The 22,974-nt window shown below is 35.3% G+C and overlaps 1 protein-coding gene across 3 annotated transcripts in view; it reads left to right on the top strand.

The window, feature by feature from the left end:
- Window positions 1-22,974, top strand: part of CCDC102B (coiled-coil domain containing 102B) — a 144,716-nt gene that overhangs the window by 44,339 nt on the left and 77,403 nt on the right. For 2 of the 3 annotated variants that reach the window (XM_064657701.1, XM_064657711.1), the window contains one exon: window positions 3,075-3,179. In XM_064657701.1, the coding sequence (XP_064513771.1) occupies window positions 3,075-3,179 (105 nt within the window). Of the gene's footprint in view, window positions 1-3,074; window positions 4,021-22,974 lie in introns of those variants that run through there. The other variant, XM_064657721.1, reaches the window with a different exon arrangement.

Below are 22,974 nucleotides of genomic sequence, written 5' to 3' on the forward strand. Positions count from 1 at the left end.
CAATATGTCTGCATATTTATTTAGGAAAAAATATAAGATTTTTGATCATAGTCCAATAGACAGTATTTGAACAACTATAAACCTACATAATTTTGGTAGGGAAGAAACAATATTTGGTGCCTAACAGAGGTATGTGACTCCTTTATTTCCAGCTATTGTACAGAAATTCAGTGATCAGAGTTTAAAGACCTGATTGGGAACATGTGAACGTCAAACAACGTTGTATGCATTGGAGTTAACACCTTGTATTCTATAACCAGCTGCTACACCATGCCAAAAGAAAAACCAAGCCCAAAAGCAATGGTACAAAATTATCCTTCCCTAATTCCCTGCTTAGAATCACAGTATCACAGAATATTGTGAGTTGCAAGGGACCCACAAGGATCATTGAGTCCAACTCTTAAGTGAACGGCCCATACAGGGATCAAACCCATGACCTTGGTGTTATTAGCGTCATGCTGTAACCAACTGAGTTAATATCACAGTTTAATCCAAGTACAGATGTTTATCATATTCTAAGGAATTTAACTTGGTAAATAACCTATAAAATTATGAAGTAGCATGAATCTAAAATACACAGACTTCTCACTCTGTTGCATTTTAATCAGGTGGACCAGCTCCCAAAACTAGTAGTTTTGTAGCTGCATTAGGTCTTTTCATACAAAAACAAATACATAATGCAAAGAAAACTACCGAATACTGTAATTGTTTAAAAAGTTAAATTAGTTCCCAGTTATTCAGCCAATATGATACAGAATATGAAAGCAATGTATTATTTTCTTTCTATCTTGTTGTTTTCCTTAAACTTAGATCAAAAGCTTTAAGAACTGCTTCAGATTTATCTCCAAATACTACCATCCAACAGTGTATCATGATGTTAAGACTTGCCAAGGTTTTAGGAATACTATTGGGGTGCGGGGGAAGAGCTGTACACGTGTTGTTGTTTTGTTTGTTAAGGGGAGCACATAATCCATGATGAGAAGGAACAGCCTGTGGAAATATCTGTTGCTGAGAGAATAAAATGCCTTTAAACATAATCCATTCACTTTTTAAATCTTTGAAAATTTAGTTTTCTGAGCGAAGTAGCTGGTAGTTAGAATCATAGAATCTCTCAATTGGAAGTGACCAATAAGAATCATTGAGTCCAACTACCTGCTATTTGAAGGACTACCTAAAGTAAATCATGTGACTAGGAGCATTGTCTAGACACTCCTTGAACTCTGGCAGGTTTGGTGCTGTGACCACTTTCCTGGGGAACTTTTTTCAGTTACCAACCACCCTCTCAGTGAAGAATCTTTTCCTAATGTCCAACCTGAACTTTCCCTGATGTCACCTCATGCCGTTCTGAGTTCTTCTCATGGGTCACCAGAGAGAGAAGATCAGCACTTCCCTTCAAGGATGTTGTAGGCTATGATGAGGTCACCTCTCATCTTTCTTTTCTCCCAGCTGAACAAACCAAGTATCCTCAGCCACTCCTCAAAAGTGTTGCCATCATGACCTTCCAACATTTGGTCATTCTCCTCTGGACCCAATCTAATAGTCCAACGACCTTATATTGTAGTAGCCAAAACTGCACACAGTGCTCGAGGCAAGGCTGCACCAGCATAGAGTAGAGTAGAATAATCTCTTTTACTGTCCTCTAAAAACCTGTAGGAACCTCTTTAACTTTACAGAGTTTCTAATTGTTTTTATTTACTCAGAAATAAGGTGGTAACAGACAAGTTTGCAATTTGATTCAGCTAGATAATCACTGTTACTATTCACAAGGTCTAAATTATGTTTCTCTGATGCTGTAACAACTCATTCTCTTTGCCTCACATTCAGTAGCTTTTCATTGTTTGCCAGAAATTTATTTTAGAATAAAAGTAACCAATGTCTTAAAAAGTACACCTCTATGGCACTTTCTAAAGCACAGATATTCTGTTTCTTTAATGAAGAAGTGCCTCACAATGTTATCAGTCTCTATTTTTATCAAACAATTGATTTTAGTTCTTACAAAACTGAAAAATTGTAAAATGTTCTTAAAATTCTGAGGTTTATGTATTAACATTTCTGGGGTTTTTTTCATCTCAGTTGAAAGAACTGGAACCTTTTATTTTCACAGTTTTTAATCTATCTTAATCCCTTTTAATCTATTTTAAGAACCAGTTAATAATGACTTGTTAATAATAATACTTAGCAATAACAATCTTCTGTTCAATATGTATTAGCACCTGATAAGTACCTGTTTTATGCTATAAAAATAAATTCATTTTACCATTTTTCTTTTGAAATCTGAGGAACATTTAATGCAGTCTTGACAAAACCTCTATGTACTTGTCTCTGAAGTATAACTCAGTTCTTAAATAATTACTTTATATGACTTAGGAACATGGCTTTTTGTTGATATATTTAATTCTTCCTATATATGGATCTGATGAATGAATTTATAAAGTTATCCTAAATTAAGGTCACAGCATTGGCCATGAAAGATAATATTTCCCTTAAACTATTAACTGCGACCACAAGAAACAGATTAGTGTGAAAATTTAAAAAACTTCTTTTCTCTAATTATGAGGTTAGCAGTATGCAATACTGAAGACATACTTTAGAACTTCTTCAGTTTCATGAATATTCATTATTATCCTTCTAAAGTGTAAACAGAGTAAAAACATGCTGATTTTTCATCTTTTGGAGAATAAAAAGTGAACTTTGACAGTGTCAAGCCAAAATCAGTCTTAATGTTATTTAAAAAATTTCATTATTTTTTTTTAACTGTTTATTCCATAAATAGCAGGAAAAGAATAAGATTTTGTTACCAATTGCTATATTAAAAAAATATTTATGCTTTACTTTTGCAGAGGTACAGTTGATGAAAAACTGACTGTCTTTGTTATTTTCTCTTCAAATTCAGATATTTAACTTTATGAAACATGGAAAACGTACAGTTTGGACTGATTTCTAAGACACTGACCTTACTTTGAGATGAAGCCATTAGCCTCACTCAGTGAAGAACAGGAATTTTTAATTATGTTATTCCTCTTTCTTTTTTTTTCTTTTTTGGTTATTCCTCCTCCCATTCCAACCCTTCCCAGCTGGAAAGAATGCAGTGGGAGAATACCTCTGAATGGCGAAAGAGAGAACGACCTGAAGCAGAAAAGCACAGTTTAGAAGAAGAGACTAGAAAACTGAAATTACAGGTAAAATAAATAGAGGGACATCTGGAGATAAAAAAATAAACCAGCAAAAACTAAACTGAGTTGTGATCATAAACACATACAAAATAAGCTGTTGGTTGAAAATAAGGTACGCGTAATACTTTGATTTTCTGGGGAGAACTCGCTCCCAAAATTACTGTTTCACAATGTTCAAATGTGTCCCTAAAACAAGGATTATACAAGACAGAACAGCCCATTCTCAGACCTGGAAAATTGGAACTCAGTGACTTGGAATTTCCATAGGGTACAGAAACAGAATTAAATATCTTTTCTTTTCTAAAAGGAGCAGGGACACATGACAAGTCTAACAAGACTAGGAAAAAAAAGTGAAGACTAGGAAGAACAGAAGAGATTAAGTAAACTTTGGTAGCTACAGAGTTCTGATAAAGGTCAAAGCAAAAAAAAGCTATTAGACAAAACATTTCTCTGTCTTGTTGAACATTGAAACACTTCTTAGGGGAGGGGGAACAGAAGGAAGAGTCTTACTGCTTTTTTCCATATTCCTCTAAAGATCTGTTCACTTTTAAACCTTATTGTACTGCTAAAAATGATGTGATAAATTATTCAAAGACTCTTAGCTGAGCATATTTCCTTTATTTTATGCTTTTCTATGCCAATAGCTAAGTAGTAATCCAGAAGGCTCCTACTTTCATTAACACTCTGAAAGCTGTGTAAGAGAAAGCAAAAAAACCCAAAACCCACCAACCAATCAGCAAGTGTATCGTACGTTCGAGTTGGGCGGTGAGAAACAGTAACATTTTTTTAACTTGCCTAAATAACAAATAATTTAATCTAATTTATGTGCATTTATTGTTGAATAATTGATTCTTGAAGAACTGTGGCCTGTGGGAAAAACCCATGCTTGATCATTTGATGGAGGAGTTTTGTGTATACTTAATTCCTTTTTTAATGAAACTATGTAGGAAGTTCTGTTTTAGGTATTTACTGCCCTTGTTCCAAACCCTAAGAGAGGGGATGGGGCTGGAGCACTTACAGTTTTTGAGGTGGTGTTATACTACACGTGGATTAAGGACCATAGGAGAAGCAAAGTCTAGACTCTTGTGTTTGTGCATGGGCCTCAGCACCTGCTGCTGTCATCTGCTTACCAACCTCTGCTCTGCTGACTTACTGGTGTGAATGGGCCAAATGCAAAAGGAGATGGAAACTGCTTCCTTGTCAACAGCGACCACAGTAAACAGTGATCTGCCTATCCACTGTCTGAATGCCTGTGGACTGCCAGATGTACTTGAGGAGGCAGCAAGAGTGTGGAGTAGGAGTTATATAATTTGCCTGGATGATAAGAAAGGAGTTTGTATAATACAGTCTTATACTAGTTGACACGTGTTTCATTCCTGGTTTTGTGTCACAGATCTCTTGGACTGAGTTTTTAATATATTTTTTACTCTTCATCAGAACAAAGTTCAAGAAAAGATATATTTATGGTATTGTACTTAAACCCTTTGATCTTCATCTAGCACTATTCATCCAATGGAGAATTGTATTTATTACAATGTAAACCTCTGGGGCTGGTTACTGCAATGATAAAGCAGGCTGCACAGTTTGCTCCCTTAACAGATTTCTAAAACACAGTATATCTTGTCAGAATTATGACTTGGGCTACAGTTGTTTCTATATGATTTTTTTTTTCTAATTATTTTCTGGTGAAATGCTCATTTCAATTCCTTAGAAAACCCACTTAACTGTAAAGCTAAAACCAAATAAAAAGAGAGTTTTACAGATGTGTTCATTTCCTCTAGCAAGTTATGCATATAGTTAATAAAAAGGAGAAAAAAATTACTGTATTACAATCTGCTATGAATCAACTCTCAACACTGTACTTTTCTCACCAAATTATTTCCAGTTTCAAAAATATTTTATTCAGAGTTCTTGACAAGAAAAGCTAAAAGTCCAAGAATAGATTTAAAAATTAATCTCTCATTTGCATCTGCCTAGTGGTATAACTTAATATGCTTCAAATTTTTCATTTAAGTTTAGTATTTAGATCTTTAATTCTGTTTTTCCCTATTTTATTCACTCCTGAAATATGTTCTTTATATTTTTGCTGTTGATACAAGGTCAGGAATTTTCCCTTTGGTGTTTCTGGTGAGGGTTTTTTGTTGTTTGGGGTTTTTTTTGTCTGGTGATTAAGTTGTCAGTTGGTAAAGAGGGGATATATGTGTGTTGATATAAAGTGTGTTGATGCTCAGTTCAAGTATCATTCCTTTAAATTCATCCTGTCAAATATGACAGTTCCAGTGATTAATCTTTCCAGTTAAAAACTTTGCCCCTATGTGGAATATCTGTAAGCTTGTCTCAGTTGGCAAGGTAATTCTTACGCTTACTGAATATTTGAAAAGAGTTCTTCTGATTAACATCTGACTTTGAAGTAGCAAACTTTCAAATTCACTTGTTGCAGGAACAGGAGTTGGACTTTGATGATCCCTGTGGGTGCCTTCCAACTCAGGATATCCTATGATTCACGTTCCTTTTCAAGAAAAATAAAATAAATTAAAAAAAAATTAGAGAGAGGTTAACTCAGTCTTCAGTTTTGGGCATCTTTTAACAGTCTTGGAAAAAAAGTAGAAGGCATTGTTCCTCAGCAGCATTCCTCTTAAGAATGCATGCTCATGGATTTGAACTCTGTTTTCTGATATTTCTTATCAACTTCGGAAATGTCAGTTCTTTAAACAGTCAGCAGTAGATGCTCGGAATACCTTGAGCTATACCTTGCTGTGCTATGCATACTGCATTGCTTGCTTGCTTGCTTGCTTCCTTCCTTCCTTCCTTCCTTCCTTTCCCTCTTTCTTTCTTATTTATTTATCCCAGTATATTACACTTGAGAAATGGGCCAGTGGAAATCTCACAAAGTTTAACAAGACCAAGTGCAAGGGGATTGGATCATCTCCTGCTATCAACACAAGCTGGGGAATGAGCAGATTGAGAGCAGCCCTGCCAAGAAGGACTTGGGGGTGCTGGTGGATGAGAGGCTGGACATGACCTGGCAGTGTGCACTTGCACACTTGCAGACCAGAAAGCCAGTTGTAACCTGGGCTGCATCAAAAGCAGTGTGGCCAGCAGGTCAAGGGGAGGGTATTCCTCTACTCTGTTCTGGTGAGAAATCACCTTGAGTCCAGGTCTTGGATTCCCAGCACAGGAGTGACATCAACGTGTTACAGCAAGTCCAGAAGAGGGCCACCAAGATGATTAAAGGAATGGAACACTTCTCCTATGAGAAAAGACTTAGAGAAATGGGATTGTTCAGTCTGGAAAAAAGAAGGCTTAGGGAGGACCTGGTTGTGGCCTTGCAGTACCTGAAGGGAACTTACAAGAAAAACCAAGAGGAGGTTTTTACAAGGGTATGTAGTGACAAGACAAGGGGGAATGGCTTCAAACTGAGAGTAGGTTTAGATTAGATATTAGGAAAAAATTCTTTACTGAAAGTGTGGTGAGGCACTTGAATAAATTTCCAAAGAAGTTGCGGATGCCGCATCATCGGAAATGTTCTAGGCCAGGTTGGATGGGGCCCTGAGCAACCTGGTCTAGGGGAAGGTGTCCCTGCCCATGACAGGGGGGTTGTAACTAAATGATATTTAAGGTCCCTTCCAACCCAGACCATTCTATTATTCTATATGGAAAGAGTAATCTAATTGGAAATAACCTGGTTTTTCTTCATTGAACCTTATTAAAAAAAAAAAAGAGCAGTGCAGCACACCACCTTCAAGGATTAAGAACTGCATAAAAATTAAGTCTTGTGCCAAAGAGATAACAGTAATAACAGCCTTTATTTTGTTATTAAAGTAATTTTGTGTAGAGATTTCTTAAAAACACCAGTTGTTGTTTGTGTACTTTGGAGACAGACAGTCGCCAAATGGCATGAATACTTATCTATAGATCTGAACACCTCTTGTCTGACCCCATCTGTTCCCATATGCTTTGCTTTTCTCAGTTTAGGAATATTGACCTCTCTGTCTTTCTTCATTCCAGAATATTTATGATGAAAAAAAATGATAGGCTATGTAAGGTAACCAAAATTATTTCTCTATCTGAAGTTAAAATTCCCTTTTTTTTTTCATTTTTTTCTTTTTTTTTAAGATGCTATGAGCAAAATTTTATTTTTACTTGATGATGATAAAGGTGTTCCTTGTGAACGAAATTACACTTTTTTTTTTTTTTTTTTTTTTTTGTAAGTGAAGTATATTTAATATTTCTGGTCTCTTTGTCTAGATATAGTTGAAAAGTGAATATCAAAGAAAAATTCAAGATATTCTCAATATGTTGTTGTCATATAAGAGGCAAAAGACTGGAAACAAATTGCAAAGGAAAACAAATAATCTTCAACATTATTGCACTTTTTATCTACAAGCAGAAATATCAAACAAGAAGTCATTTAGCAGGAATGCTTAGATACCATAATAAATCCTTACTTCAAACCATACATTTTACCAAAGATATTTATTTACACATTACCAAATGTGGCAACCATGTTGGAAGATGCAATTTCTTTAGTACCAAATAGTGTACTATATTTAATACACTATTGTACACCTTACTTAAGCAAGTTTGTAGACATCTTTCCAAATGCTGTCTAGAAAATATTTTTTTGTCACTATAGAGTTAGGGGTCCTTGTAACTTAGTAGGTGATTAGTCAGTGGAGACTGCTTTTTGTGCCAATATTGTATGGATACATTGTGTCTGTAAGTATTTGGAATCCAGAACTCCTCTTACGTTGTACTACTGTAATTTTGATATCAGCGTCAAAACCAGTATGTTAACGTCTACTCTAACATGTCAGAGGGACACCTGTTCCCCAAGGGAAGGAAAACCAGGAGCTGAGCAGCACTTGCTTTTGATTTCCAGCAGAGCTTTCTGGAAGAGCCTTACTTAAGGTCCTTTCTGAAAAGGGAGCAGGGGCATGCTCTCAGCTAAACTGTCTCTAAATTGACCCAGAGCTCAGGCAGCCAAATCTCTGCCCTTGGAGTCCTACTGCTCCTCATGTAGTATCAAAACACAGCTAAGACCCTACAAAGCCATAGAAGAGGGAGAGTGTCTAGCCTAATTCACCAAAATGTTAAGTTCCTTCTGCTCAGAATAATTAAATATGAGCTCAGTTTTTTGGGAGCTTTTTTGTTTGTTCTTTTTTTTTTTTTTTAGTATTGTTTTGTGATTATTGGTTGCTCTGGTAAATTCATCAATTAACAACCTTTATGTCATGTTGAAGGTCAACGCTAGTGATTGCTGACCTTCAAATGGAAATGACTGTAATGGGTTTCTGTATAGTTGAGTGGAAATACCTTTTACCAAACCTAATGGCCTAGAACTGATAAGTTTAAATCAATTACTCTACATTCACACTCTTGTGGTTTTATGATTACTAAGTGTAAAGGTATCTGCAGTTCTGAATTGTCTAAGTAATTTACAACTCATCACACAACATATAGAAGCCACATACCATGATTGAAGAAGGTGCTTTTTCATGAGAACTTATATTTCTAGCTAACTGAGTGGAAGCAAATGCTTTTGGCAGTTCTGCATCCCTGGCTCCCATGGTATAAGGCGGATCAATTTACATGAAGAATATTGTTGGTAAAATCTGAAAGGTCATGGTACTCAGACATACATAATAGTCTGCCTTCTGAAAAATCAATCTGTCTGAATTGATTAGGTGAAGAAAGCTATTGATGTTTCTGTTTGTTTCAGAAACTGATGGTTGTGTTGAGAGTGAACTTTATTTCCATTGACCTTATTGGGACTTCTTAAATCTAATAAATAGAGGGTTTTTTGGATTTAAATACAAGAATAATCTTTATGATTTAGAAAATATCAATTTCATAAATCTAAAGTTTTTAGGAAATTGTGCTATAAAGAGAAAGAACATAAGGTCTTAGAATAAAGTAATGAGAAATAGGAAAACTAGTCTATAATCTACTCTGGGGTAGATCCTCTTAAAAACTATTTCAGTGATGCTCTTTCACATAATAATAAATCACTGCAGATGTGATTGAGGTGTTCAGTTCTCATTGAGCCTAAAGTCTAGCAGTTAAGCTACTATGAAGACCATATTATTTTTGTTCATCTTTCATTCTATAGCTTTTCATACTGAGAAGCATATAAGCAACACTCCACTCAAGTCTCTGGACTTATTCCAGCATAAGTGGGCAAGTTTTTGTCTTTCAGTCTCCTGGGCTGTTAATGCTCAATTCCAACACTGCCAAGCTCCTCAGAGAAATATTTTAATCTTACGGATTTGAAAACAACATTAACATGAAACATAATAAATAATTTGTGAAAAGAGGCAGTCAGTGTTTGGGATCAAGGAGATTTATTTTCATTCTCTATGTTTACTTGAACTTTTCAGAAAATAAGAGCTTAGATTTTTGAGAGACATTGCATTCCAACTTGAAAATTAGTCTTTTGCCTTAAAGACATGCTTTAAAGTTTTGACAGGGGGGTTCAAATTGGATTGAGGTGTAAAATTAATTTGTAGTGACAATGATAGACTTTTGACTTCCACATTTAGAACTTTTTTTTAATTAAAGAAGACAGAGTGATTGTTAATGCCGAAAGTTGGACTGTTTAGGTCAATAGCTGTTCAGTCTCAACTGTTACCAATAGAACAGAGGCAATTGTATAATTTTTTAGCAGTACTTGGAACATAAGCTTAGTGTTACTGTTCAATTTATGTAGATATTTTTTGTTATTTTATACTGCATTAAGATACTTCAGTACTTTATTTAGTTCTGTTCTGATGTTGTTGTATATAATAGTGGAATGCTTTAATGAGAGGATTATTTTTTATCTCATTGAGATTTTGTGAATTTGCATAGCTGTCCTGTTGTGGTTGTAGTAGTCACTAGTTACCTTCGTGTGTAACAGTACATACTGCTACAGTACCCCAACTTTCATACTTCGTCTCAAAATAAATGGCCTTAAACTTGTATCATATTAAGACACCTGAATCTGCCAGTATGACCTCTGAGTGCAGTTATCCAAAACATGAGAAATTATCTAGTTATCCTACCAGCTTCTTCAAGGTAAAAAAAAAAACCAGAAGGTCTTTGCTAACCGTGTCCCAGACTATCAACCTTCGTATGATAGGGACTATACATACTGTTTTTATTTGGAACATTATTGTATTTGAAAAGTTGGTGTGGATTCATATGGATACAAATAATTACAACAATAGTATTATAGTCAGGTCTGTTAGATGAAGACTTGATTGTATTAGGTCTTTGAATAGGGTTTAATCCCAAAGCTTGTGCATCACTGGAGTTTGAGCATTAAACCATATTAAAAAAAAGTCTGTGCAGATGTATTGTTGCCATAGCATGGTACTAAAAAATCAGTGTTCTGTAACAAAGGACACCAAGAATAAATGTATTTTTAGCACTGTACAGAGCATAAAAACAACCTGGGCACTTTGGGTTTGATGTTCATCGACAGTTCCAAGGTTCCCTTTTTTTTGAAATAAGGTATTGATTATTTGATGAGTTCTGTGGACACTCTCAAACTCTGCTGGAATTCTCAGTATTACTCTTTATGTTCATACAAACTGTGAGAATAAGCTGTATTTTCTTATATATTTTTCATATGTCTCAATGTCTCTGCTGTCTCAATTTCTTCAGATTCATGTGTTAGTAGTAATCACTCAAGTCTTAAGATTACATACTTTGAATAGCAAGATGTAGGTATGCCTAAGTCTGTATACATACTGTGTGTTTCTGCTCATCTGTATATTTATATAAAAATATGGGCCATATATTGTCACTTTAAACTATAAATCATAAGTATCTTGCTTTTCCTTGGAAGGCAGTACAATTTAGCATTTTACACATTGTTCATATTGGAAGAATTTTTATTTTCATTTCCACATGAGTGCAGTGAATGCAGACCTCAAAAATCAAATCAAATCAGAGGCAGTACTCAGATATATTCTATTTAAAGGTTTATAGATTTATAATACGTCTTAATCTAATCTTTGATAGTGAACAGTCCTTTTTCTTCGTTTTCAGCTATGAAGGAGGTAGAGAAGGCATGTTGGAGGTATTAAACTCTTTGAATTTTATGGGATTTTTTAGAAACAATACCAAGGAAGTTATACTTCAGACTTACGATAATACAGTGATATGACAGAAGCAACACCATTGAGATGCTCTGCTCTAGAATAAAATATTTCAAATAATTTTTATCAGAAATAGTTCATTACATGACAGCAAAATCCAGTGGTTTTGTTGGTGTAAGAAAAAATTGTACTGAAGGTATAACTATAAATCTACATGCTTTTAAGAGATAAAATAGTCAAATATTTTCACTTGAAAATTGAGCTCTTACAATTTAATGAAACAAAAGGAATCATATTTTCAAAAATAAGTGTTCTGTCACTATAGAAATTGACAATTTAAATTGGGATGACAAATAAATTTTCTTTCAGTTTTTCATACAACTGAAACTTTTAAGTCACTTTAGCACCTTTTCCCTCATCATTCAGTATTATATTCTGAGCTAACTCAGTTAATTGTTTTACTTAGGTGGTTATGTCATTAATTTCTTTTTCACTAATAAATTTAATTCAGACCTATATTCTTAGTAAGTGTGTATGTGGAAAAAGTTGTGCTATCTGGCTTCATTCCAATGTTTCACTGTTTAACTGAAACATTATTAAAAAGATTAAGTAAAAATTATTTACACGAAAAGTAACTAGGGTAGCTTTTAAAAAGTAGAAATAAATCAGATATTTTAGCGTGTTTGGACATGTGTTGGAAGGAAAGAAAATTGAAGGGAAGGGAAGTGTAAAAAGAATAAATGGGTACTCTTATCAAGTACTCTGACAAAAGACATGACATAAATTACTATATTGAAATGCATTTAAATATTTTCCAGAGGTGTTACAATCTGTGGAAGCACACATACTATAGTATAGAATGCCTCAAATTTTGCCATAGGAAGGAATAAAGAATAGCAGATGGTTAACACTCTTTGAGATATATGTCCCATTTTATTAAACTCTAAACTTCATTCATTTAATGAATTTTTATTAAACTTTTAAAATTCAGTAATGTCTTTTTTTCACAGCTAGGTAATGGGGTTTAATTTAGGAATAACTCTAGGTTCTCTAAAGTGTTTCTGTGTGTTGTTCTGAAGTGTAAAAAAAAAGATCAATGTAGGATAAATTAAAAGAAGTCTGGTTTGCAGTGTCTGTAATGTGATTCTGGACAAATGCAGTAGCTGTAACTGCTACGAATTGTTTTCTACTCCACATGTGTTTTATTCAGTGAAAATAGAGTGTGTTGTTTTGCTACAGAAAAGAGAAAAACATACAATAAGATGTGTGTAGCTATACTGCAGTGCCTACAAGGTAATTGATTCTCTCGCAGATATTCAGATTTGTTTACAATATCACTGTTGGTCTCTAGTAGGTAATGGACGGTAACTGATTTTTTATATTGTGTCTTACTGTAACCTCAAGTCATCTCTTGAGTGGCAACTCCTGTAGAAAAATGAGGAGAAAGCATGTGTTCCTGTTGATCTATAAAAAAAAAATAATTGAGTTATGGGCTCGTACAGTGGTCTTGTTTTGTCATTTCTGCATATGTGGCTAAAACAATAAATCCCAGTGTTTCTGCACTGCTTTCTTCCTAGGTAAGAGAAATGTATTTGCAGCCCTATATGTATAAGAAATCACCTCTGTCATATATAATTATAAGTACTGTAGAAGAAAAAATCCAGTTTGGCCATACCTTACATCATAATTTATTCTAATTCAATTGAAGTGATGGTGGTGATATTCAGGAAACAGACAATAACAGAATTCAAGATATTGATCTAAGGAAAGGAAAGATGTGGTTTTGAGATATTTGTTTATTTGTTTGTTCAAATAAGGAAATTGTTAACCCCCAAATAATCTAGCGTCACTCATCTTTCTGCACAAAAATAAATAAGTACAACAAACTCATAAATCAAATTTGCCAAATGCAAACCCAACAGATGCTATTCTATCCGCTGTTATTAGTGAAAAATATTTTAACATTCTTCAATACCAAAATTTGTTTGACTAGTATTTCTATAACTATGCTATCCTCAATTACTTTATAACACTGCATAACACTTTAATATGACTTTCAAATGCTTAAGAAAGATCAGGGTTTCAAATGCTTTCTTGGATCAGGGTTTATTTTTATGATAATGAAAAAGTTATAGAATCATAGAATCATAGAATCATAGAATCAGCTGGGTTGGAAGGGACTTCTGAGATCATCAAGTCCAACCCTTGATCCACTACTGCCATTGTTACTAGACCATGGCACTAAGTGCCACATCCAGTCTCATCTTAAAAGCCTCCAGGGATGGAGAATCCCCCCCGGGTAGCCCCTTCCAAAGCCTGATTGCCATTTCTGTAGAGAATTTCTTCCTAAATAAGTATGGATTTGTTATAGACTAGGAAATCAGGGAATTTTCCTTCCCCCTGCCCCACTCCAAGGGAAAGAAACGGAGTGAGCGGGGGGAAGGGAGGTTATTAGCATTACTAAAGATGTAGCCAGCCTGGGTTGATGGCCCATTTGGAGAAAGAAAAGAAGAGGCAAGGAGGCAGGAAAGGGGGAAGCCCTGGCCGGGAAGGTGAGAGGAGGGGTTTGGGGTGGCTAGCTCTCGGGGTGCGGACAGGCAGTTGGTTTTGGGGAGGGGGACTGGAGGTCTAGCTGCCTTTTGGTTGTTAATCCTGGGGAGTTCGACCTTTTGTGCTGTTGGCTTCGACCTGCCTGACTGTCCCGCCCGCCGGAGCTGCTGTGCTTCATCGGAGAGTTTTGCTTGCCCACGGGAGAGGAGGAAGAGTTTTGGAGACATCACCGCCTGAGACTGCAGTGAGACCTTGCCACTCAAGACAGCGGTGAGTTCCCGTGGGAGTGGGCAGCCTGCCTTCCTTTTTTGTCCCCACGGAGACGAGGACCCCCCATCTCCTCGGCTTCCCCACGCGGCCCGGGATCACCCCCTCGGTCCCCCTCTTCCCGCGGGTGATTGCTGGAGCCAACAGCGCCCCCTGCCGACCACGACTAGATACTGCAGGTCCTACACCTTCCAGCGATCCAACAGCGCCCCCTGCCGACCACAACCAGGTACTGCAGGTCCTACACCTTCCAGCGATCCAACAGCGCCCCCTGCCGACCACGCCCCCTGCCGACCACAACCAGGTACTGCAGGTCCTACAGCTCCAGCGGCCCAACAGCGCCCCCTGCAGACCGCAATTAGGACCGTGTTAAAGGACAGAGGAGTACTCTTTTAGGCTTGTTGTTGTGGTTGTTGTTGCTGGTGTTGTTTTGTTTTGTGTTACCTTTTTTTCCTTCTTCTTTTTTTTTTGCTAACATTCATATATTTCTTAATAAAGGGTTGTTATTTCTCCTGTTTTTCCACATTTTCCTCGAGTAAAGCCCCTTAATCTGACACTACAATTGCAGAGAGAGAGGAGTTCGGTCTACCTCACAACTCATCCTCCTTAGCAAACAGTCTAGTCTCTTCAGACTGAGACAGGATTGGATGTAACGTAAACAACAGTACACAGACCATGGTACTAGAAATAACTTGATAATGGAACTATATTTTTGTAAGGACCTTTGTGATTCTCTTACTATTTTGCAGGAGAGTACTGAAAATCTGAACTAATGACCATAGTGCTTTAGAAACAATTGTTTTTCAAACATGAGTCATTGATTTATTTTTTTTTTAAAGAAAAGACTTTTAAATGTGGAAAAAAAATCCCACAATTTCAACAAAAGTTAATTTTATTCTGGTCCTCTTTTCTGATTTCAAAACATTCCACAAAAAACTTGCAGCTTATAAACTGTTAAGTTGGTTTCCATTAGGATGTACTGAATGCTTCAATAATGTAAAAAAAATTGTGGTGTTCACACTAAAAGATGAAGGATATTGAAGACAATTAAAAGCCTTGAATGTTTATAGTTTTTTGATAAATGTATGCATTCTCTGAATTAGGAAGAAATAAATTTTCATGAAATTATATGCCCTAACCCTATTGTGACTACAATTTAGTAATCTATTACTAATTAATTAAGTAATGAAGGATTAGAAATCACATTTTATGAATTTCTAGGCCTATTTTTCACTGTCCTAGTTAGTTCTTAGCCAATACCAAATTATTCTATTTTTTCCAAGTGCTTTTTTTTCCTGAAATGTTTCAGGTCATGAAATTCAGCTTATAATTTATTTATAAAGAATTTATTATTAGTGACCCAAATATATGATGACAACTCGCAAGAGGTTTTCAAGGAGATCTTTCAGAGTGTGTGGTGCTTACTAGCTTCTAAATGCAGATAGGTTAATTTCATTGAACAGTGGACACAACTCACACAGAAATGTTAAATCAAATGCTTCAGGATATGCTTATATTAAATTTCATAAGAACAAATCAGGCTTGTGTGCATGAAGCAGAAGTTTTGCACTCTGGAATGCTGAAGGTCATATGCCAATCAACAGAAGTTATGAAAACTGGAGTTTATGAAGAGCAATGACTAGAAATGTTTTAAATTCCATTTTTTCCTCCTATAGAGGAAAAAAATGTTTTTCTTCTTAATGAAAACAAGATTTGTCTCCAAATCTTGGACATGATTCCCTAACTTACATATATTACTTTGGAATATTAGAGTATGTCCTATATCATCTTTTATAATTTTCTGAATAGGTACATTCATTCCATGTATTTGTGTTTTGTCCATTATAAAGATGTGTTCACATAAGGAAATAATAAAATAGAATTAGTTGATGAAAAAACCCAACATATCTATAATCAAAACAATGTAATATTTGAAAAGGAGTTTTAAAAATATTGGTATTCAATACTGTAGGCTAAGATTTCATTTGTTCTTTATGTTAAATACAGTACAGTAAGGGATTTTTCCTTATCCTGAAAATAACTTCTCTGAATACAGTGAGACATGGAGAGTACAGAACTTTAGGACTTTTTTTTAACCTACAACATTGATATCAATGACAAGGCAATTTATAAAACATAGCTATGTTACATAATCCTAAATACTATATGTAGAATGATAGAATAATAGAATCATAGAATGGTTTAGGTTAGAAGGGACCTTAAAGATCACTTAGTTCCAATCCCTCTGCTATGTGCAGGGACACCTTGCCCTCGACCAGTTGTTCAGAGCTCCATCCAAGCTGGCCTAGAACACTTCCAGAGATGGTGCATCCACAACTTCTCTGGGAAACCTGTTCCAGTGCCTCATCACCTTCACAGTAAAGAATTTTTTCCTAGTATCTAGTCTAAACCTGCTCTCTTTTAGTTTGAAGCCATTCCCTCTTGTCCTGCCACTACATGCTCTTGTAAAAATTCCCTCTCCAGATCTCTTGTAGGCTCCCTTCAGGTACTGGAATTAGATCACCCTTCTATTAGGTCATACCTTCTCTTTTCCAGGCTAAACAAACCCAATGCTCTCAGCCTTTCCTTGTACTAGGGCCACTCTATCCCTCTAATCATCTTGGTGGTCCTCCTCTGGACTTCTCCCAACAGGTCAATGTCCTTTCTGTGCTGGAGACCTCAGAGCTGAATGCAGCACTCCAAGTGGAGTCTCACCAGCACAGAGTAGAGGGGCAGAATCCCCTCTCTTGCCCTTCTGGCCATACTGCTTTTGATGCAGCCCAGGACACAACTGGCTTTCTGGTCTGCAAGTGCACATTGCCAGGTCATGTCCAGCCTCTCATCCACCAGCACCCCCAAGTCCTTCTCGGCAGGGTTACTCTCAATCTCTTCATCTCCCAACCTTTATATCGGGGATTGCCCCACCCCAGGTGCGGCACCTTGCACTTGGTCTTGTTAAAACTCATGAGATTCCCATGTGCTCACTTCTCAAGCTTGTCCAGGTCCCTCCGGATAACATGCCAGCCTTCAGGTGTGTCAACAGCACCACTCAGCTTGGTGCCATCTGCTTATTGCTGTGGCTGCACTTGATCCCTTTGTCTTTGTCATTAATGAAGATATTAAATAACACTGGTCCCAATATGGACCAGTATATAAAATATAGTTTGGTTACATAAATAAATATAAATAATATAAAAATAAACATAAATAAGCATGTTATGCAGCCTCAGAGAATTATCGGAAAATTATGGACCATCCAATTCATGGTATGTTCCAAAACTCAGGCACATGGATGTGAACTCACATTCTTAAACCTTCACACAGTAAATCAGCATAATAGCAGAATCATTAATGCTTGACAGATGCTATTCATGAACTCTAAAATAGATAATGTGCAACTCTTATTCTACATGGTGTATAATTCTTTTAACAGGAGAATTACTGTAAATTCTGATATTCAGTATCTGAAATTAAATGAGTGCTCTGTGTATAAATCACTAATGAGTGGGTTTGCAATAGTGAAGGTAGGCTGATAGAGTCTAGCTTGGATGTGCATCTAGGCTGGAGTATTTAATATCTGTCTTGGAACTGTGGCCAAAAGGATAAGGCTTTGTATTTTTCTAATACTTAAACAGTGCTGCTGGGCTAAGGAACTTCACTTGCACTGGAGTATTTGTTCAGTTTGGCTCCAGAGAAACAGAAGCTGTGTTTCATAAGATCAGTTAAATTGATATTTAGAAATGTCACCCATGATATGGTGGCCTTTTCTAATATATCCCAAGGTAAACATAACCTTTCACTCAAAATTTTTGTTCTTGAAATTATGTGGTCATATAGCCTATTTCTTATTTGGAGCCTTTAATATTTAAATGATATTTAAAAAATAACTGGATTTATAAGCAGATTTGCCTTTTTTTTTGCCTCTCAAGATCACTGATTTCTACTATTTATACATATGGTAGAAAGTATGCCATTAGCATGGTAGGAAACGGTTGAGCAGAAGTTAAGCCTTACTCAGTGACCATTTTTCCTGTTTTAACTTTTCATAGAAGGGGAGTGAGGGACAGTGGTGTCTTCAGTGATATATTATGAAACTAAACAGCCTACTTTTCTTGTATTTTGCTTTCCCAGCTCCTAACTGATAACAAAACAAACAAAAAAATTGCCTTTCCCCATGCTCTAAAATACTTCCTTTCAGAGTGAAATAACATTTAGTTGTAGTTATGTACCTGTCCTAACACCTGTTTTCAAAATTCTCCTCAGGAACATGGGGACTTGAATAAAAATTTTTGCTACAATGCTGTAAATCTCTATAACTGAATGGCCTGGGGTCTGTGGGTTCTTTTGAAGGTGGCTTGTTTAAATCCATACATAACTGATTATACCACATCCTGGCAGAGTCTGATCACATGGAAACCTATAAAAGCTGTAAAGTGGTTCAGGTAATACCCATAAAAGAAAATGATTGACTTGGGAGTAGAAGGAAAGGCTTATCTGGTCACAAATAAATTCTTTTCCAAGATATTGTGAAGATACTACTTGTAAAGGAATTTGCTGGGATTGAGGCTGAAGAGAAAGGTTAAGAGGACAAGTTCATATTAAAAGTTCAATATTAAGAGTGCTTATTGATAAAAGAGGAAAAAACAAACAAAAAGGTTTAGCAAGAAGTCTTACATAGTAATTTTGGCTCTAATGGCTTCGAATGCATTTAAACATTTGAACAATATTTACTGTTTTTTAAAAGAGAAATATGAGAAGAAAGACAAGAAAAGAAGGATGTAATTCCTCTGTGTACGTATTACACACAAGCTTTAAAAGTTAACTTTGAATATCCTTTTTGTACTATTAAGTATTTTTGTAGTGGATGGTTCTTTTTGCAATTTGTCTTTCCAACTAATTAAAATTCAAGAACTTTTGGAATCAGTAAACTGACATTTATGTCCTCAGAGCAGAGAGGATAATAAATCTTTTACCTTGAAAATCTAGTTGTTTGATACATCAAAGTCCTGTGAGTAGAAAAACTAAGACAATACTGTTACTTAGGTCATATATGATGGATTCTGCAGATATGAAACACTGTACACCATAGATGTCTGTACCGCAGTCTTAAAAGCTAAATTTGCTGTTGAGTTTTGTTTTCTATTTCTGTGAATCGGATGGTTGCACAAGACTTTTCATTGCTTCTTCCTCTGACAGTTGTTGTCAACAGACCTGAAGAACTGCTAAATGAAACATAATGGTCATTTCTGTAATTTCCAACAAGAAAAAGGACTCATAATTTTACGATATTTGCATCAGCAAACATGATAGTGGTGTGTTGCTGTTGTCAGTGTATGCTTCGTGCCTGCTAAGCAGAATTTCTTATTTGGCATTTTAAATCTGTGGAGACCTGCCCTTGTTTAACAAAAGACTGATGTAAAGTCAGGAGTGTCTTAGCTTGAATTCAAACTCCATGTATACATATTTGCTAAAATACAGGTAAAGCAGGCAGCTGCTTTTTGACCCAGTTTAAAGGTATATGGATCTACTCAGAGACTATTTTATGCAAAGAAGGTTGGTAACATCCATTTCTTACACCCTTTTTTGCAAATTTGAGGATAAACAATCATGCTGAGTAAATAATTTTCCTACTTACTGAATTTTGTTAGTCTTCTTGACATATCTGTTAATGGTGTTGGAAATACCACTGGGTATTAAAGTAAGTAATTATTAGAAGTAGTTGATAGCTTAAAGAAAATTTTCAGTAAACTATATGATGATATGAGATTTTTATTTGCTGCATCTATCCAACTGACAATCGATAAGGATGAAAGGTTTTGATGTACACTGTATTTTATGCCTTTTATGCCTGCCCTGGAGAATTTTCAAGCTATGTGAGAGGAATTTTATATAAGTTACATCAATAAATAGACTACTTTCAGTGCTTTTTTAAAATCACTATTACAGTACTCTAAAAATTCACTATTCTTTATTTGTTTCTGACCAAATATGAAAGCAATGATAATCCTCAACAGGTGGCATTAGTAGGAGATCACAACAATATTTACCATAAGTACCTGCATGGCATCAATGTGACACAGTCTTTTGTGTATCATTTTGAAATTCAGAACCATATTGCAGAAGTATCTCCAAATTTCTGAAAGTATGTGAATTTAAAGAGGAGAACTCCTAGTTGAGCTCTGTAATGGTACGTCTCCTCTGCCATCCCCATATAATGATCTTATTGAGAGAATTTTCCCTTGAAGCTGCTGCATTATAATGCATAATATATAAATATTATTTCTTGTCAATCCTTAATGAGGTGGTCATTTAGGAAAAAAGTACTGGATTAAGTCTTAACAACATGTAATTCCTACTTACACATCTTTCTGTAAAAATTCATGAATGGCCTAAAGGGTCAACAGAGACTGTTTGCTCCATCTCAAATGCATCTTTCATTCAGAACAGCTCCATCTTCTGTAATACCGCAAATTCTCATGATGGAATATTTGTATCTCATAGAATTAACTTGAAAATCATATTTAACTCTTCCCAAATCTATATATGAATGCAGAAGACCTAAGAGAAAGACTTAGAAGGTAAAATATTTTAGTTAATTGTTGCTCAGTAGTTGATCTTAATCAGTAATGATTAATAGCCAGCATTAATATACTAGATGAGTAGAGCTAAATTATTTGCAATGTTTCCTGTATCTAAAGTAGCTTCAAGGTATGATATCTGAATAAAGATTTAAAATAATACCCACACTAATAAAGTTTAGCTTTGAGATTCTGTTTATTTTTCTGTGCTTTAGGGGCGTTAATTTTGATCTACATTTACACAATTTGTGATCTGTAGCTGAGAAATCATTCAAAGCTAAAAAATTGCAAAGAAGAGATGACTATGAGTGCAATATGAATAAAAGTAAAAATAAGATTCTTGGCTTGGTTTAGTTTTGGTATAGTGTACTGTAAGTTACTGTAATAAACAGTAGGTCTCTCAAGGTAGTGATATTTTAAGCACTAAACTTCTTGTTGGGTAGGTAATTTTAGCTAATGCCACAATTCCTTTCATGATGGGGAAATTTTTTAATCTCCATGATTTTTTTCAGAGTGTTGCTGTAAAAACTCAAAGTAAAATAGGGTAAAAGAACACAGAATCTTTTGGTGTGAGTAGCTGCATATATATGCATGTATTTATGTTCTACCAAAGTAAATAAGGAAGAATTTTAAAATTTCAAGAATTTTAATCACTCTTGAATATCATCAGTAAAACTTCTACACTCAGTTAAATTTAGCTTGCTGTATTTTAGTAGAGGAATCTTAGATTTCGAGTTCCTAGATCTTCAGTGACATTTTTTTAAGTAATCAAAGTGTCCCTGAATATTCTTATAACAAGAATTAACAGGAAGTCCCCCACTACCTGAATAGAATAGGTTCTGAAATTACTATATTTTCATTTTCATGAAAGCTTTGCTTAGCTAGCCCTAGCCTCCCCTAAAGGTTTTCCTAAGCAGAGAGGCATTTTTTTAAAAATCGTGATTCTTAAAATAATTTTATTTGTAAAGATGTCTCCTTATTTTCATTGCTTTGATTTAAAAACAATGTTCACATAAAGTGAGTTATAAAAATAATTTAAGTATGGATAAAGCAGCAAATCTGTGGGTTTTAACTTGTAAGAAATACATGGTTCATTTGGTTTCTGCATATTGATCATGCTGAGAATATAAAAACCTTGATAAAGTGGCAAAGATTGCAATTTGAACAAAAGGAAATGAAACTGAAAAATTAAGAAAGTCTTTGGATTAACATTGGCAAATAAAGTCTTAAAAATTTATCCACATTCTGAATCTGTGTTTTGTTTCATATAAACTGTGAAACATCAAAGTTGGAAATAAATCTAATCTATTGTGAACATAAAGGATATATTGTTCATATTGACGAATATTCAACACCGAAATACAGCTGCTAAAATCAAAGAACATGGAGAGAATATTAGCTTGTGCATAACAGTAATTTAAAAAGAAATGCAGAGAGAGCAGTGACATTATCCTCCTGTGGTATTTAACTTCAATACAATTGAGACTACAGATGTTTTTAGGTGCCATTCGGAGCAGTTGCAAAAAAACTGTTGAACAGATTAAAAAAGTGAAAGACAAAATTGTTAGAGTTTGGAGAACCTGAAGTACTGCCCTACTAACAAGTGTCTCAGTTGACTCAGAATGAGCTTTTTGGCTACTACCAAGTAGCAGCAGGGCTACTGCTGAGTAGTTGACATGGCCATCCTGCAAGAAGATAAATAGTTTAGCGCTGTTCTACCATTTCACCACCACCATTTTCATGATTACCATAGAAACAATCAAGTATGAGATGTTGCTGACAAAACTGCAGACTGCTGAGCTTCATGATTGATCAACCTGAAACTTAACAATGGGCATTTTTTCCTGCATTTGGTAGTCTGTACTTTTTCAATGGAATAAGCAGAGGCTAAAAAAAAGTCTTGAAGTAAGTGTGGATTGATTGTTGTGTATTCAGCTTTGGCTACTAGCTTATATCTCACTTTTTCTGCTGGTGCATTTATGTTTGCATGTGGTCATGTGTACTTGGCAGAATCTCAATGGAATATAATTGTGTAATAGCTTTTACGTGAGAAGAAATGAAAATGAGATTTCATCATAGTTCTCATGATTGATGAGATTTGTAAAATAAGAGAGAGTCCAATTACTAAACGGTGTTTCAGGCAAAAAGATCACTGAGTTTCTCAGTCACTGCTGACTGCTAATCAATTTGTTGAGTGATGATTAAAATGTTTTGCTTTGACCTAAAATGACTTTGCAGTTTGAGTTCTAGGTAAATGGCTCCTTCTGATAAGGAACTGCATTCCTCTTCTGTATATAAGTTTCAGGTCCCTGTTTTAATATG

Source organism: Pseudopipra pipra, chromosome 1 (genome assembly GCF_036250125.1).
Source record: "Pseudopipra pipra isolate bDixPip1 chromosome 1, bDixPip1.hap1, whole genome shotgun sequence".
In the NCBI taxonomy this organism is placed as follows: domain Eukaryota; kingdom Metazoa; phylum Chordata; class Aves; order Passeriformes; family Pipridae; genus Pseudopipra; species Pseudopipra pipra.